General features: G+C 42.2%; 1 protein-coding gene across 1 annotated transcript; it reads left to right on the forward strand.

Annotated features, from left to right (window-relative positions):
• Positions 1-683: 683 nt before the first annotated feature.
• MINAR2 (membrane integral NOTCH2 associated receptor 2) lies at positions 684-13,944 on the forward strand (the record flags this gene model as incomplete). The annotated part of the gene is made up of 3 exons (XM_084627645.1): positions 684-848; positions 11,807-12,052; positions 13,756-13,944. The coding sequence occupies 3 exons, from the start codon at positions 684-686 to the stop codon at positions 13,933-13,935; spliced, it is 591 nt and encodes a 196-aa protein (XP_084483771.1). The 3' UTR covers positions 13,936-13,944.
• Between the last annotated feature and the right edge of the window lie 3,043 nt (positions 13,945-16,987).

The following is a 16,987-nucleotide window of genomic DNA, read 5'->3' on the forward strand; positions in this document are numbered from 1 at the left end:
TAATGAAAATTAAGGGCTTGATCTTATACTATTCAAGACAATTAGAGTTTACCATTGACACGAAGAAAGATCAAGCTCCTAAGGAACACATGCGGTATCAATAGATGAAATAAACTAATATTCCCCATATTGAGGAAAAACTTTCTGACGAAATATCCCTTTAATCTGAGAATGTGTATGTTACTGTTACAACATCAAACTACTGTGCTGAAGTGTGTGACAAAATCAAATGAGTTATATCCCCAAAGAATAATTGCTGAAGGACTTGCACCATTCCTGTTGTGGTATGAACTGCTTCTAATTAGCTGAGAAAGAAATACTATAAGCCTGAGATCTTTGGCAAGTCACTTAAGGAAGTGCGGGTGTGCATTTAAGTGTCTCACGCATCTAGTCACTGATACTCTGTTAGTTTTAATGAACACGTATACATCTATCAAAATAGACCTTAAACTTGAAAACTTGAGCTCGGCACTTAGGGAAGCATGTCTTGCCTGCTATGCTGCTTCTAAATGATCTTTTATCACTGGTAGATGATATAAGTGAGTGTGACACCAAGCAGGGGTCAGTTACAGTTTCAGGCAACTGTAGGGTCCTTTTTCACTTCATTAATAATAGAAGGAGCACACAGCAGCCAGGAAGCAGAAGACTGGGCTGTTTTCATTATTACTCAACAGGAGGGGAAAATGGACTTCTCTGTTTTGCCAAACAACAACCATCCTGATAAATTCCTACAACTAGATGTGAAGTCTTTAATGAAAAACTCTGCCTTTCTACAAGCCAGCCTAGTAAAATTTCCAGAAGCAGCTTTTCCAGGCGCACAGCAATGGCACAACAAAGTCTATTTACAGGTAAGGTCTAAAGGAAAGACCTGAATGTTTGACTTCTTTCCTTATTATTCCTTATAAATGTTGTGGTTCAGAAACAAATGAAATTTGGGTTTGAACCTTTTGCTGTGGTTGCAGCCACTGCATGTCTCTGACCCTGCACCACTGATGTCAATGAAAGTTTTGCCATTGATTTCAGTGGGAGCAGGAGCAAGCTGTATGAGAACAATCTTCCTGATATCATGAGCTCAGACCTTATCACTCTCATATAGGTCCACACTTGTTAGTACTGGCACTGACCTGCTGACTCCTGGTTGTAGTATTTTTTAGCATTTCCCAGTATGTGTGTGAATGATATTGTGTAACATTAATTGTATTTATTATTATATGGGGTCATATGGAAACTTCCCAGGAACAACATGCTGGTAGGAGCTAGAGGGGAGGAAAATTCTGGAAGAGAAAAAATTCAGGCTTAAAATGGAAACTCAGTTACATCCTTAAAGATAAGAAGCAGCTACTGTCTCCCCATAATAACTGACATTAAGAGTCACTGACTGTGTACCATACAATTAACTTGGCTTTCATGACCGCTGTTGGGTGAGTTACTTAAGCAGACACCAGAGGGTTATTCCTGGGTAGTAGTTAGGGTGAAAGACAGAGGACACAGAGACAGGGAAGAAAAGAAGAAACCCTTTAAGTAGAGGTTCCCCTCATAGAGTTTTCCCCAGATTGCAACATATAAAAACCTAGCCCTGTGTCCTCTTGGAATCAGCATGGGTTTTGACCTCCAGAAAGTGTTCAGATCTCAGTGGATGTTCTGGAAGACAGAACCACTTCACCGGTGGGGGGTGTGGGAGACAATTGCTCCCCTCTTTGGCTCTCTAGCTATGTGACTCTACTGGAGCCAAGTTGTTAGGGATGACTCCAACTGCAGCTGCCCCAGAAGTTGCCCTCAGAAGGGAGGAGGGTTGCCAACATTTTATTGCAAAAATAAGGGACAGTTTTCCTAACACACACACATACACACATGCATGGCTGAGAGTGCGGAAAGTTACTGATTTTTCTTCAGGGATGGTGACTTGTGAAACTTGAGACGTCAGTAGGCCTCTAGGTGATGACAGAGGCTACAGGCCACACTGAACTCCTCAGGTCAAGTGCTGTGCTCTGGAGATCCCATAACAGCCACACATGTTACTCAGTCCTCATCTACCTGAGAGATTAAATGAACAGGAAAGGACAATCCCCACCCTGTGCATTGAGAACCTGCCACATCAAGCATGAGGGCAGTTAGATTTTCCTCAACTCTGCCATTGACTCACTACGACACCAGTCAAGTTAGTCTCCGTCCCTGGCTGGGTGAGATCAGACACCTTTGGTGCAGTGATACACAACATCTACAGCAGCTTCTTCAACATGAAACATCTTAATGTACATTATTGCTCTGGCCAAACAACTTCCTTCTTCCAAAGTAGGAAACAGAAAAGTTCAGCCTGTGGGGGAATGGGTGTAGTGAGAGTAACTATAATGCAAGACATTGCTGTAGACATCAGGGGTTGGATTCAGAGAAAACTCTTGTATGTGTGAGAGGGAAACAGTTCCTCTTGTAAGGTGCTGCCTCCGCCCCATACCTTTGCTTCCTGTTTACTATCACAGCCTTGGAGGACAGAAAATGAGGGAAAGAGTAAAATGAAAGAATCACTTTAAAACAGGGGAGGAAACCTGCTCCCCACAATTAACTTCTTGTCACCCTCCATCGTCTGTGATGTCAGATGCTGCTCGAGTCTAAGGAGAAGGCCACTGGTCCTGAAAGCAAGTAGCCTGTGCACTCCTCTCCCTCTGGTCACCCCTTGGGGGAGCCTGGCTACTTTCTGAGGAGGGTAGATAAGGTCAAGCCCTTATGTACTTCTCCCATTTACAGTGCTTGGGGAATCCTGCTTCCCCAGGGACCCTCCTCTCCCCTTTCCTGCTGCCTGTCCCCCAGTGGATGCTCTCCACCTGGTTCTGCTCCTGACCGTCTGTAAAAGCTTCACTTTCTGCTCTGAGACTCCTGCTCTGCGTCCTGTGCCCAGCACTGGACCACAGCCACAGCTTGGCAATTACTGAGGCATCACAAGGGGCCCACCCCAGTGTGCAGCACAGCTGCAGTGCTGAGGGGAGCAAGAACTGGACTCCCCATCTTTGCCCCTGCAAATCACCCAGACAGAGACCCCCAGTTTCCCTGCATGGCCCTCCAAGCTCTGGCCATTTATCAGCACACCTGAAGAACTACTGGTGCCATTCAGATTTGGCCTGGCCACCCCTCCAGAGGCCTGGCCACCTGCAGATGGTCAGCCAGGCCAAACTGAGGGGTGGTGAGTTTCCAATAATGGGGTTGCAAGGGGTGACCCCCCACATGATTGATAGAATGATTTAGTATGGGACAGCCAATTCTTTTATTAAAATAAAGGTCATCGTAACAATAAAGGACTGTTTTTCTTGCCCGCACATAGGATTGTAACACATTAACACACCTTCTCCCTGCCCCAGCACAGTGCACTAACCTCAAGAAGAGATGCCCACAAGATCCAAGAGACTGGGAGTGATGGTGGCTTATTTCCCATCCCATCACTTTGTGCAGGTATGAGGAGAGCCAAACACAGAGCCCAGTCCTCAGGAGGGAATGTCCCAGCCTATTTTAATTAAGTAAGATCAGCTGTCATTGAGCCATCACTGAAAACTTCCAATAGGATTAAAACTGTAGAGAATGTTCTCCCTTAAAATGGCATCTTCCTCATAATCCCCCTGGAGAGAATTCTCCTGAAATTCATTCCAGCACCAGCACCATTCTCAAAGGGAAATTACTCAAATCACCATCTCCCATGGAAATCAGAGTGTTATTTTTTAAAATGTTAAATCTAAGGCACAAACTCTCCTTTCAATCATGTTCATTTGTAGATCCAAGTAGTTCAGCTAAAGCACTTAAACACAATGTGCATTTTTATTTCTCTTTTCTGCTGATGAGCAAATAAGGAGAAACTAAACACCTGATGTGTTCCAGACTTCAGAATAAACACGATAGCACAGTGCAGAGCTAATGGTTTAGGAATAACATGATGAACAGACTAATGGGGGTGTAAGAGGTAGTTAATTCAGAAACAGGAGGGGTGTGTTTCAGTTTTGAACAGGTGGCTGTGATCTACAGCCCTCCTAAAGTTATTAAACCTTGAGCATAGCTGAAACTCTCTGTCCAGAAATTCATTTGCTTTTAAGAAACATTGCTACTCAGGCCTCCCTGTGTAAAGTGACTGCTCAGCCATGTATTTGTGTGCTTCTTGGGACATTTGTCATGAGCTCATTCAAACTGAAGTGCACTTAAGTGCTTATGTGTTTCCTTCACCGATAAGTGTCTTAATTTATTCCATTATATAAGGTAGGCTGATAAAAGTAATCTTCATTTCAGAGCAAAAGCTTTTTTTCACTTTCTATTTTGATGTCAGGCAGAGTGAATATTCGTTCCCTCTTATTGTATATTTTTGTCATGTAACTATTAAGTAAAATAATCTTGGTGCTTTCAGTGCCCTGTGTACTAACTGTGATTTACCTCAGCAAGTCTGGCTTAGGCTCAGCCCCTGCAGTTTGGTTCCCTTCTCTCGGCGCAATGACAGCAGCAACCTGTGATCAGACACTCTCCTTCAAGCAGAGTATTATATGTCAGATTAAAAGCATTTCAGAGATAACAGATTTAAGACAATAAACCAGCCCATACTAATGCTTGTTTTTCCCTAAGGCAACTCACTCAGCAGAGCCTTTCCCTATGTCAACCTGTCTCCCTGGACAGCTTCTGGCAAGTGACCCACTCCCTTCTTCCCTTGAGAACGTTTTTTTAACTCGTTAGTTTTCTTTTGATCTCCAGCCTCCCAGCTCTGGCAAAACAACACTTGCAATGTGTTGGCTACAGGAACCTTAAAGCTAACAGCTGGACCCGTTGTCTTCCAAGCATTTGTTTGAGATTGCTTACTTAAAGAACCATGGTGTTCCTTTTCTGTTGGTTCTTCCCACAGCCCCACCCTCCATTAAGTTAGATACATTCATATGGGAAATGCTAATAAACCACAATAGCTATACAGTAACTTTACCCCAATGACCAGGTCACTTATAATATTCACACAGACAAGGTAGATGAGGTAATATATTTTACTGGACAAACTTCTATTGCTGAGAGACACAAGCTGAGAGAGAAGTTTATCCAATAAAAGATATTACCTCATCCACCTTGTCTCTAAGAGCCTAGGGCTGACACAGCTAGATCAACACTGCATATAATATTCAGATCATTATTGCATGTCCAGAACTTAGATCGTACATAGCAGCTCCTTTTCTGTCACAGCTAGTTTCCCAGACGCATGCCTTTCAAGAAAGACAAGGATCTGAGCGAGTGCATTTCTCAGGGGTGTGACATAATGCTCTGAGGTGTATAATGAATTTATCACTTTCCACAGAATTAACTCAGGCTAATTATTTGCTAATGTAATTGTTGCCCTGCCGCCCACTTTCATTGTTATTGAGGAGTTTGTGCTGAAGCAACTCTTGGCAATCTGTGTACTACTTAAATTCCCTGGACCACTATCAGTTTGATTTTAGGCCTAGCTTGGTACAGACAGCCCTTGCCTCGTTCATTAATTATCTCTTCCTGGCAATTGAGAAAAACCAAGTGCACACCCTGACACTTTCACATTTACCACCTGCTTTTCTGTCCATTGACCATGAGGTTTTGTTGGCACAGTTGTGGACACTGACAAAGATAGATGAAGTGGTGCTTTAATTGCTCCATTCCTTCCTCTTGAGAGGACCCACATGGTCTAGTGCTGAGTGATTGCTCTTCTGCCCCAAGAGTTCTCTCATGTGAGGTGCTGCCAATATTCCATTCTGTCACCCTACCTTTTTGGTTTGTATTTGAGGCCACTACAGGAGATACGGAGCTGATCTGGGCTGCATTGTCATTGGTATGTTGATGACACTCAGCTCTACATCTGTTTTTCATTGGACTCAGCCAAGGCAGTCGCTCAGCACTCCAATATTTAGCCAAGATTGGGGCCTGGATTAGGACTAGCTGGCTGAAGTTCAGTTCAGACAAGATGAGGGTGATGCTAGTAGGCTGTGTATAACAGCTAGCAGAGATGGTGAAACTGATATCTTGCCCCTCATTAGGTGCAGTTTCTTCACATTTTCTTAGCATTGGTTGCAATCTATTAGCCTCTTGAATACCCAGATGGTCATGGTGCAGCTGTAGCCAAGAGCACTTTGTAGTCATCTAGCACAAAGACTGGCACAAAGATTGCAAATTTCCTGCAAAGTAGGAAACTTGTCAGAGTTATTATTGCCTTTGTCACCTCTGGACTACATTTCTATAATGCTGTCTACATGGGCCAATCAACAAACAAGATTTTCTTCAATGGCAGAGTTGGAATCCCACCTTCGACATGTCTAGGAGCTAAAGGTCAAGGTCAGCCATGCCATGAAAGTCATATGGCCTCAGCAAGCTCAGGGGAAGGAGGCACTGTGGGAGCAAAGGACTGCTAACCAAATATTATTCTAGTTTAGTCAAGTGACTCAGTGAAGTGACCGACTATGTGAGAGCTTGATGTAAGAACATCTGTTACAAGGTGTTATATAATATATATAGCAAACAGAATTTGACCTACAATATGTAAAATCACCTATTGTGTAGAAATCCCTTTGATCCCTACTTACAGTAAACTGGGCTTGAGACCAAGTTTCTGCCTTAATTCTTGATTTCCTGGTTTTGATGGATCATGTTCTTTACTTTAACACATTTTTTTTTCATCATAGGAATAGACAAAAGTATGCTGAAACTTCAAAAAGTTCTAATGATTAAAGAAAAAAAGCCAAAAATTAGGTATCATGTGATGTGATTTAAAATGTTTTGTAAATAAATAGATCATGTTGTAGTTTATGCCATGAAATAATAAAATTACTAGGTTGGATTAGAAACCCCACCAAGAAACTAGGTCTTCCAGGAATGGAGCCATCTTTAATTCTCTGTAAGTCTTCAGGTTCATTGTACGGCCGCATTCTCTACACTAGATTTCTGTCCTACTTAGAGGTAGGAAAAGAATTCACAATGAAAAATTAGTCAAAGCATGTTGCCCTTTTTCTGCTGGCAAGTTACTTGTAAAGCAAACACTTCAGGGTTTGCAGATTTGCTCAATGAATACTTGGTGTATACATTTCTGACTGTGGCTTCCTTATCAGTTCTTCAGTATAATGGTTGCTCTGACTGTTCACTGCTCCCAATTCACTATGTGTATTGTATGAATAGTCACTTAAGTCACATGCTATTATTTCTGTTTAGATCCCATCAATTCCAAATCCACAAAGACCTGTCAAGCTGGCTTCTCAAACTTATGTTATATATATCATCAGTACTTGTGTACTTGCACATTTGTACCAGGATTCACAACGCTTTCCCTTTCGTTGAACATTCTTATTAACACAATCCGTTTAGAATGAAAGTCTATGCAAAGGGGTTGTGAATGAATATTTATAATATTTTTCTGCATATTACCCCTCTTCTATTTCTCTGCTTCTTGTGTGCTACTCTTTTCTTGCGGGATACCTGCTATCTCTCTGTCTTCTTATCCCTTAAACCTAAACCTCTACTTCTCTAAGGCAGCATCTTTCCTTCTCATTCTCTATTTTCAGGGCTACATCTACTTCCAAATCTCCAAGATAGCATGCTCTGATACATTCATGTTAATTACATCATCATCTCCACACCACTATGTCTTCCCTGCAAATCTCCCACCACATTTACCAGACCTACTCTCATAAAAATTCTAGCTGCCGCTGCCATTATCTCTTCCCCTTGATCATGCTCATGGGTAGTGTATACCCACATTCCTACATCACTATTCCCCATGGGGAAGAAGGGTTAATTAGATTAACTGCTGGGATGCAGTGTTAATTAGATTATTTGGTGCAACACCAATAACATGTGGTCAAATCACCATTGCACTGAGAAAAATTTGAACCAATTCGCCTGACTTTATTTTGAAAGATTTTTATTTAAAACAACTGCTTTAAAATTCAACACTGTCAAGGCACATTCTCTTCACAATATTTTAGCCTAGGCAGGATGAACATTCCCCTGGTGAGAGTGCCCACTTTCTTCAATGTAATCTTCTCCTACTTTTAAAAAAGGCTCCAGAGGTGATCCTGGCAATTAGAGGGCAGTATGCCAATTTCATTACAGGCAAATTGGTGGTAACTATCAGATGCATAGATGAACACAATGGGGGAAGAGTTAACATGGCGTTTGTAAAAGGAAATTTTGCTTCATCAATCTATTAGAATTCTTTGAGGGGGTCAACAAGCACGTGGACAAGGGTGATCCAGTGGATATAGTGTTCTTAGACTTCCAGAAAGCTTTTAACAAGGTCCCTTACCAAACGCTCATAAGCAGAATAAACAGTCATGAGATAAAAGGGAAGGTCCTCCCATTGATCAGTAATTGAGTAAAAGACAGGAACCAAAAGGTAGGAATAAATGGTCAGTATTCACAGTGGAAAGAGGTAAATAGCGGGATCTCCCAAGGATCTATACAGGACCAGTGCTGTTCAACATATTCATAAATGATCTGTGAAAAAAAGGTAAACAGTGAGGTGGCAACAAAATGGCAGATTAAATTCGATGTTGATAAATGCAAAGTAATGCACACTGGAAAACATAATCCCAACTATACATACACAATACATGTTATCAAACAAGAAAGGGATCTTGGAGTCGTAGATAGTTCACTGAAAACATCTGCTCAATACCTAGCAGCAATTTAAAAAGCTAACAGAATGTTAGGAATCATTAGGAAAGCGATAGATATCATAATGCCACTAAAATCCATAGTACGCCCACACCTTGAATACTGTGTGCAGTTTTGGTTGCCCCATCTCAAAAAAGCTATACTAGAATAGGAAAAATACAGAGAAGGGCAACAAAAATTATTAGGGGGTATGGAACAGCTTCTATATGGGGAGAGATTAAAAAGACTGGGACTGTTTAGCTTAGAAAAGAGTAACTAACGAGGGATATGATAGAAATCTATAAAATCATGAATAGTGTGGAGAAAGTGAATAAGCAAGTGTTATTTACCCCTTCACATAACACAAGAACCAGGTGCCCCCTGATGAAATTAATAGGCAGCAAGTTTAAAACTTGCTTTGAGCAGGGGGTTGGACTAGATGACCTCCAGAGGTCCCTTCCAACCCTGGTATTCTATGATTCAAACATAAGGAAGTACTTCTTTACATAATGCATAGTCAAGCTGTAGCCATGGGATGTTGTGAAGACCAAAATTATAACTGGAACTTATCTATCAGTGGCTCTTAGCCAAGATGGTCCGGGACATAACTCTAAGGTGTCCCTAAGATTCTGACTGTCAGAAGATGGGACTGGACAACAAGGGATGGATCACTCGACAATTGGCCTGTTCTGTTCATTCCCTCTAAAGCATCTGGCACCAGCTGCTGTCAGAAGCCAGGGTCCTGGGTTAGATGGACCATTGATCTGACCCAGTATGGCCATTCTTAAGTTCTTATGCTATGTTCTCCAAGTACATCCATTTTGCAAGCCTGCAGGAAGCATCATTAAAGTAATTAAAGAAACACAGTAAAATACAGGCAGCAAGAGTAGACAGTTTAAAATGCCAACTTAACTGAAAACAGGCCAGCAGAAGCCAGATGGCTCTAGTGCCAGCTATAACTGTGATGTGAAACCTCTGTCAAAGTTAAATACTGACATACGGCAACGGCAGTGAGCTAACACATGGGCTGTGGGTAATGGGGATCCATCTGCCCTCTAGTACCAGATCATGATGATTATGGATGGGAAACACACTTAGTTCCTTGTGCATGGGAGAGAAATAAGAATGCCTGAATGATATTTCCTCACTGGATTATGTATATAGAATCTTCTGTTTTCTCTCCCCCCTCACATTATTTTAAAAGAAACCAACCGCCCCCCCCCCCCCCGCGCACACACACACGATGATTGGGGAATTAGTATATATTAAATCTCTTCATTTATCCCTTGGAAGGCTGGAAAAAACATCTTGTTTTGCTTGCCTTTGAAACCTTTTTTGGGTAAATGAATTTTGAAGCTGCTTAGACCTTTTATGGAGGTGTGGGAAGGAGTATTTGGAAATCTGTTTTGAGCGCTTCTCTGAGATATTTTTTTTTTTAATAAGGCTGCTTTAGTATGTGATTCTAACTCCTCTCCAGTGCTCCCTATGATGCAGTCACCAGTCCAGGCTTAGACTTCAGCTGTCTCAAATCAAAGTTTCCAGTCCAAAGAACTGTTAAGGAACTAGGAGAGAAATGTTATTTTCTAACCAGGCGAGTTTCATTTGTACTGCACATATGCTGTAAGAGTAATTCTGGGACTGCCTTTGGACAGCTATGAATTTATTTAAGGGATGTGATGAATGTATCAAAAATGTGTCTTCCAGAGCTGCTAGAATTCATTTAATTCAAAGTAGCAGTGAAAAGGGAATTGTGGTGAGCTGAAATTGTGCTGTTCAGGTTTCTGGTAACAGCACTGGCCTGCACAATATTTGCCAGCTCTTGAAGGGTTTGGGGCTTCTACAGTGCCTTCACCAGCAGAATTCTACCCCAGCCCAATATTGGGCTTTGAGGGCCCCTTTACATTGCTCTAGCACTTTTACTTGACACAAAGGGCTTGTCTACACTACCCACCGAATTGGCGGGCAGCAATTGATCCAGCGGGGTTCTATTGATGGCATCTCGTATAGACGCGATAAATCGACTGCTGAGCGCTCTCCCGTCGTCTCCGGTACTCCACCAGAATGAGGAGCACAAGCGGAGTCGATGGGAGAGCATCGGCTGTTGACTTACTGCAGTGAAGACACCGCAGTAAGTAGATCTAAGTACGTCGACTTCAGCTGTGCTATTCACGTAGCTGAAGTTGCGTATCTTAGATTGACCCTACTCAGTAGTGTAAACAAAGACTGTAGACAAAGAATCCAGAACTGGGGTAAGAATCTTACCCCCGTTGTCCCATGGTGAAACTCCACTAAATCAATCAAGATATATCCACTTACACCACTGTGTCAGAGGGAGGGAGGGAACAGGGAGCAAACAGGTGAGTCTGCACTCTGATTGCTCAAATGTTAATTAGTTCCTCTTAAGAAAGTTGATGGAGAAAATTAAACAATCAGGCTGGCTGGCTTGGCTGGGATAAGCTGCCAAAAACTCCATCAGCTCAAGGTTGATAAAGAGGCAGGAAGGAAGGCCTGGGGAAGAGAAAGGGAGCCAGGGGTAGTTGAGCCCAGTTACATGGAGTCCTCGGGGAGGGAGACCTCTGTGCTACTCAGGTCCTGAGGAGAGGGCCAAAAAAAATCATGGTGGTGCTGTAAATGGACTGTTGCACTGGGACTGTTGTGGAAATAGTGGAGGGAGCTTAAGATAAAAGGGTTCAGTGAAGGTACAATCAGTGGAATCTGTTCAGTTTCTGCAGAGACTAAAGCAGGACAGAAGCTATGTGAAGTTACACCCATGTGTGTTTTGGGCCCTCAATCTCTAATGCATTTTGGTCCCCACAACTCTGCTTCAGCATCATATATTTCTTTTGTCTTCATCAGAACAGCAATTCTAAACCCAATTCTTATGGCAGTTATTTTGTTGCACTTGTTTTCTATGACAGTCGTCTCTTCCAACAGCCATTACCATGCCAATTCATACCGACAGCAGCATTTGGCACTCATTTTGCACAGGCCCTCATTCCACACAAGAAGAAAAGCTGCACAAAGTGGAGAACCAGCCCTCTTTCTCTTTCTGGACCATAACAAAAAGAGTAGGCAGTTATTATTTTACAGTTAGTTCTACTGCACAATAGACTGTGAATGTGTAAGGGCATCTGTGTCATGAGAAGAATGAGGATGATAACCATTTTTTGTCCTGACTGTCCTGCAGAGAGAAAAAAGAAATGTCTTTGAGCAGCCTGGCTTAGAATTGAGTGGGGTCAGTCCAACAATGATTGACAAAGCTCTTGGTCAACATATAACCACGGTCACCTTGAAATCCACCATCAAGCGCAATCCCTTGTGCACTGACATCCGAACTGATGATGACTGGGCAGAGAGGAAAAAAAAACCTTCCTGGACTGTTCAAGACTATGACAAGCATTCACTGCATTCTAACATGGCTAACTACTTAAAGGTATTGTGCTGTAGACTCATACATGAACAAACCCAGATGCTATGGATTGTATTTTCACTTGAACCACTGAATAAAATGAGGTGCTCATTTGCTGGTGATTCTGGTTTCAGAAGTAAATCTGAACATGTTTGTGTAAGGATTCCATAACAAAATGGATCCAATCATGAGAGGTAGGATAGTAGTATGGTTAAGATACTGAAGACTGCAGTTCAATTCTGGCTCTGCCACAGCCGTCCTCTGTCACCTATAGCAAGTCACTTAATGTCACTTTTCCCCATCTTTAAAAGGTGTATAATAATATTTTCCTCTCTCACACAGGGGATGTGGGGGAAAATTCACATTTGTTCGTAAGGTACTAAGAGCTAGATCTAGCCTAGAGCCAGGATTGAACTGCAGTCTTCAGTATCTTAACCATACTACTATCCTACCTCTCATGATTGGTACTTAGATCTAATTCCCACTTTAGGGGACCTAAGTCCAATATTTAGCCACTAGTGAGATCCTAAAAAGCCCTGCTCAGCTGCTGCCTAATTCCATAGGTATCAAGTCACTAGGCACTTGAGTTTCCACTGGTAAAATCCCCATAGGTGCCCAAATGTTTGCCAGTGCGCATGCACACAGCCTAAGTCCTGCCGTGGCTGATCTGCTTGACACAAAGCCCCCATCTAACCACCAGCAGGGTCTCACATTAGGCATTCTCCTGCTTATCTTGGCTGCAGGGTGTGATCTGGTAGGCATTCTTAGGGCATGCCTCATCCACACAAAAGACAGCTGAGGGGAGGTGGTCCCCAAAAGCCCAGTAGTTAGGATACTCACCTGGGAGTCCTAGTTTTGAAGCCCCGCTCTGCCTGATTTGGAGTGAGGGGGGGGTGGATGTTTCCATCTCGTCTGCTGAAGCTGATCTACTTTTTATAAAATACTTAAACATTCATTGGAGCAGGGCCTGGAACCCAGGTTTTCTACCTAAGTGCCCTAATCACTGGGCTAGAGACTCATCCATTCTCTCTCACTGGCCTAAGTCCTGCCTCTCTCCTCAGCAGTTCCTAGTGACTAGCTTAGGTGGTTCCTTGCTCAGCTTGCTGGCTTCTGAGGATTCCATTTGGAGGTGCTTCTCTCCTCATGTGACTCATTCAGGGCTGTGGATTCCATTAGGTGGCACGGTACCTAAAAGTAGTCCCTTTGTGGATCTAGCCCTAAACATGTTGATGGTGGCCATATAAGGACCAGGACAAATAAATTATGTCTCAATGTACTTTTTCAAATAATTTAACTTCTCATAACCACATCCCCACCACCCCTACTCCTTTCTGCTTGTGGGTTAGTGTGTATTACTTTTAGGGTTTTGTGGGGTTTTTTTTTACCGTTCTCCTTGCTGAAAAGTGAGTCCTATCTGCATTTGTAAATTAGCACCTCTGCAACAGCATGAGAATGTCAGGAGGTTCCTTCTGGGTCTCTATCACATTCCAATGGCTGGTGTCCTACATTAGGTTCCTGGCTGAAAACTGGTTTTAATAGTCCTCTGTGGGACAGCATTCAGCATCTATGCAGCCTAGAGTTCAAGTGTAAATTTGTCTGATTTGAATTGTGATGTTTTAAATTAATTAATTACTGAGTGATAACCAAAATACTCCTGACCAACTATGTTCTGGTGACTTTACATACAATACAGAGGAGCTGAGTTCATTTTCTGATCTTTCTTTTAGGAAAATCCTAATGATCTACAATTTTGGATGGGGGATATTTATACCCCTGGATATGACACCTTGCTGAAAAAGAAAGAGAGAGAAAAGAAATATTCCAAATGTTGCCTAATTGTCCTGCTTGTGGTATTTGCTATCTGCATCTTGATTGCAATCGTCACTGTTAGCATATTATTTACTTGATACAGCCAAATCCAGTCACAGAGGTTTTCCAATAAATGTTTTTATGAAAATACTTTCCTCCCCTGGTTTTATCTGAATTTCAAAATTGTTGTCATGAATGTAATTTATTTGACATTTAAGTTTTATGAAATCCCTATTCAGCATAAGGAATCAGTCCTTGGAAGAGAGAAATCCACTGAGCAGTACAGTACATGCTTTATGTTATCTGTATAATTCACAGCACTATTAATAAGATGTTCATTTAGTGGCTTATTCTTCTGAACAGTGATCTGGGCCAGATTCTAATCTCAGATACATGGTGCATGTGGCCAGGACATAGAAATTTTTGTTACTGAACTTGTCCACATACTATGCAAAATCCCATATCACACCTTCCAGATCTACCCCAGTTGTTATATCATAAGAGTGTGACAATGTAGCATTCAAGGTATTTCAAAGTGTTTTACAAAGCAATAAATTAGATACTAGTCGGGACTTGGACTAGGGAGTAAATTGCTGCAACCACAGAGCATTCAAGTTCTCACAGAGTTAGCCTAGATGCTTGGGTTATTCACAACACTTAAAAACAAACAAACAAACAAACAAAACCCACAGGATCTCGACCTTCCATGTTAAGAGTTACCAGAGACAGGGCCTCAATTTACCATCTCACTGCTTCCTCACATCCCTCACACTCTATTACCAGTGTATCACCCACTAAAGTGACCGTGTCAGTATTTTGTTAGATGCTACATCACAGACATTTGAGTTCTAGAGCAGAAACTGGAATAGCAGATCCACATTGAAGGGGTTAAAGAATGATTTCTGTTTAAACGATGTGATAAGGGTCATGCGCAAATAAACGGAACACCTGAAAGTGTTAAAAGAGCTTAGAAAAACAGATTGAAGTCTCAGAATTATTCAAGATAATGAAATACAAGCTAAGTTGACAAATACTGTATCACAACCTGCTGTGGACAACGCAAACTATGTGCGCACATAGAAAGGCACACATAAATTAGTTGTATTCACCTCATGAAGTATCCTCTGTGCTCATTGGACCAAATCCCTGAACCAAGGCAAGCCCACTGTGCATTTCTGCAGTGGCACAAAGAGGATGTAAAGCTGCCCTAACAGGCAGCTAGTGATTGGCCTGACACAGGGAAATCTCCCCATGGTTCTAAGGCTGAATAGATGCCAGCTGTTTCCACCACCCAGATAGGAAGTTGAAGTGGGTCAGGAACAGGATGGCGGTGAGGCCAGTCTGCACAGCACTGCAATCTGACACTTGGGCAAGAGGAGCAATCATTAAAGGAAGCAGTCTAGATGGCGTAAGGCAGAGTAGCCCCGCAGCTACTTTCACTTATGCTGGGGCAGAGTGGGGGGAGGAGGGAAAGGGGGGAGATCAGCCTCAAGATTGAGGGAGGCAGAAAGGTGGGTTAGAGCCACCTTTGTTTCCTTCCTCTTTCCCAGCTGCTTCAAGTGTGATCTTCGACACCATTTACACTATTGCCACAACCACTTCAAGGACCTGGTTAAAACAGGGTTGGCCTCTGAGCCAGTGACAACATGCAGGGGCACCATTTCAGATTTTTGGGGGGGGGGCAACTTTATCCATGATTCCTGGGGCTACTTAGGTACTTGAAAACTCTAGGTTTTTGGCAGATAATTTAGCAATTAGCAGACAGGAGCCTTGTATCTAATTCCTTTATAAAAGAAAGAAAATTAAATAAATTAGACCACGCAGCTCTAATAATAACATATTCTGACATCTTGTGGCATGTCACTTAAGGGACACTGGTTAGGTTTAAAATTTTAATGTATATTCTTACTTTATTACAAACTCTGTGGAGAGAGAGAGATTCTGTCAGGATTCCTGGGTTCGATCCCAGCTCTGGGAAGAGGGGTCTAATCGGTTACTGAGGGGAGCAGATACATCTGGATTCTATATAAGAACATCAGAATGGCCATACTGGTAACACCAATGGTCCATCCAGCCCAGTATCCTGTCTTCCGACAGTGGCCAATACCAGGTGCCCCAGGGGGACTGAACAGAACAGGTAATCATAAAGTTGCCCTGTTGCCCACTCACAGCTTCTGGCAAACAGAGGCAAGAGACATACAGAACATGATGTTGGATCCCTGCCCACCCTGGTAATAGCCATTGCTGGACCTATCCGCCATGAACTTATCTAGTTCTTATTGGAATCCTGTTATAGTTTTGGCCTTCACAACATCCCTTGGCAAAGAGTTCTACATGTTGACTGTGAAGAAATACTTTTGTTTGTTTGTTTTAAACCTGCTGCCAATTAATTTCATTTGGTGACCCCCTAGTTCTTGTGTTATGTGGAGAGGTAAATAACATTTCCTTATTCAATTTTTCCACACAATTCATGATTTTATAGACCTCTATCATATCCCCCCTTAGTCATGTCTTTTCCAAGCTGAAAAGTCTGTCTTTTTAATGTCTCCTCATACAGAAGGTGTTCTACACCCCTAATAATTTCTGTTACCCTTCTCTGTACCTTTTCCAAATCCAATATATCTTTTTTGAGCTGGGGTGACCACATCTGCACACACTGTTCATCATATTGGCATAGCGTGGATTTATACAGAGGCAATATGATATTTTCTCTTATTATCTATCCCTTTCCTAATGAGTCCCAATATTCTGTTAGCTTTTTTAATTGCCACTGCACATTGAGCAGATGTTTTCAGAGAACTATCCATAAATAACTCCAAGATCTCTTTATTGATGGGTTCAGCTAATTTAGACTCCATCATTTTGCACATATAGTTGGGATTATATTTTGCCAAGTGCATTATTTTGCATTTATCAACATTGAATTTCTTCTGCCATTTTGTTGCCCAGTCACCCAGTTTTATGAGATCCCTTTGTAACTCTTCACAGTGTAATTTGGACGTAATTTTGTATCATCTGCAAATTTTGCCATGTCACTGCATACCCCTTTTTCCAGATCATTTATTAAAATGTTGAATAGGACTGGTCTCAATACAGACCCCTGATGGACACCACTATTTACCACTCTCCACTCTCACCTTTTATTCCTAC

The sequence above is a fragment of the Lepidochelys olivacea genome, assembly GCF_965140295.1.
Source record: "Lepidochelys olivacea isolate rLepOli2 genome assembly, chromosome: 5".
NCBI classification, from domain to species: domain Eukaryota; kingdom Metazoa; phylum Chordata; order Testudines; family Cheloniidae; genus Lepidochelys; species Lepidochelys olivacea.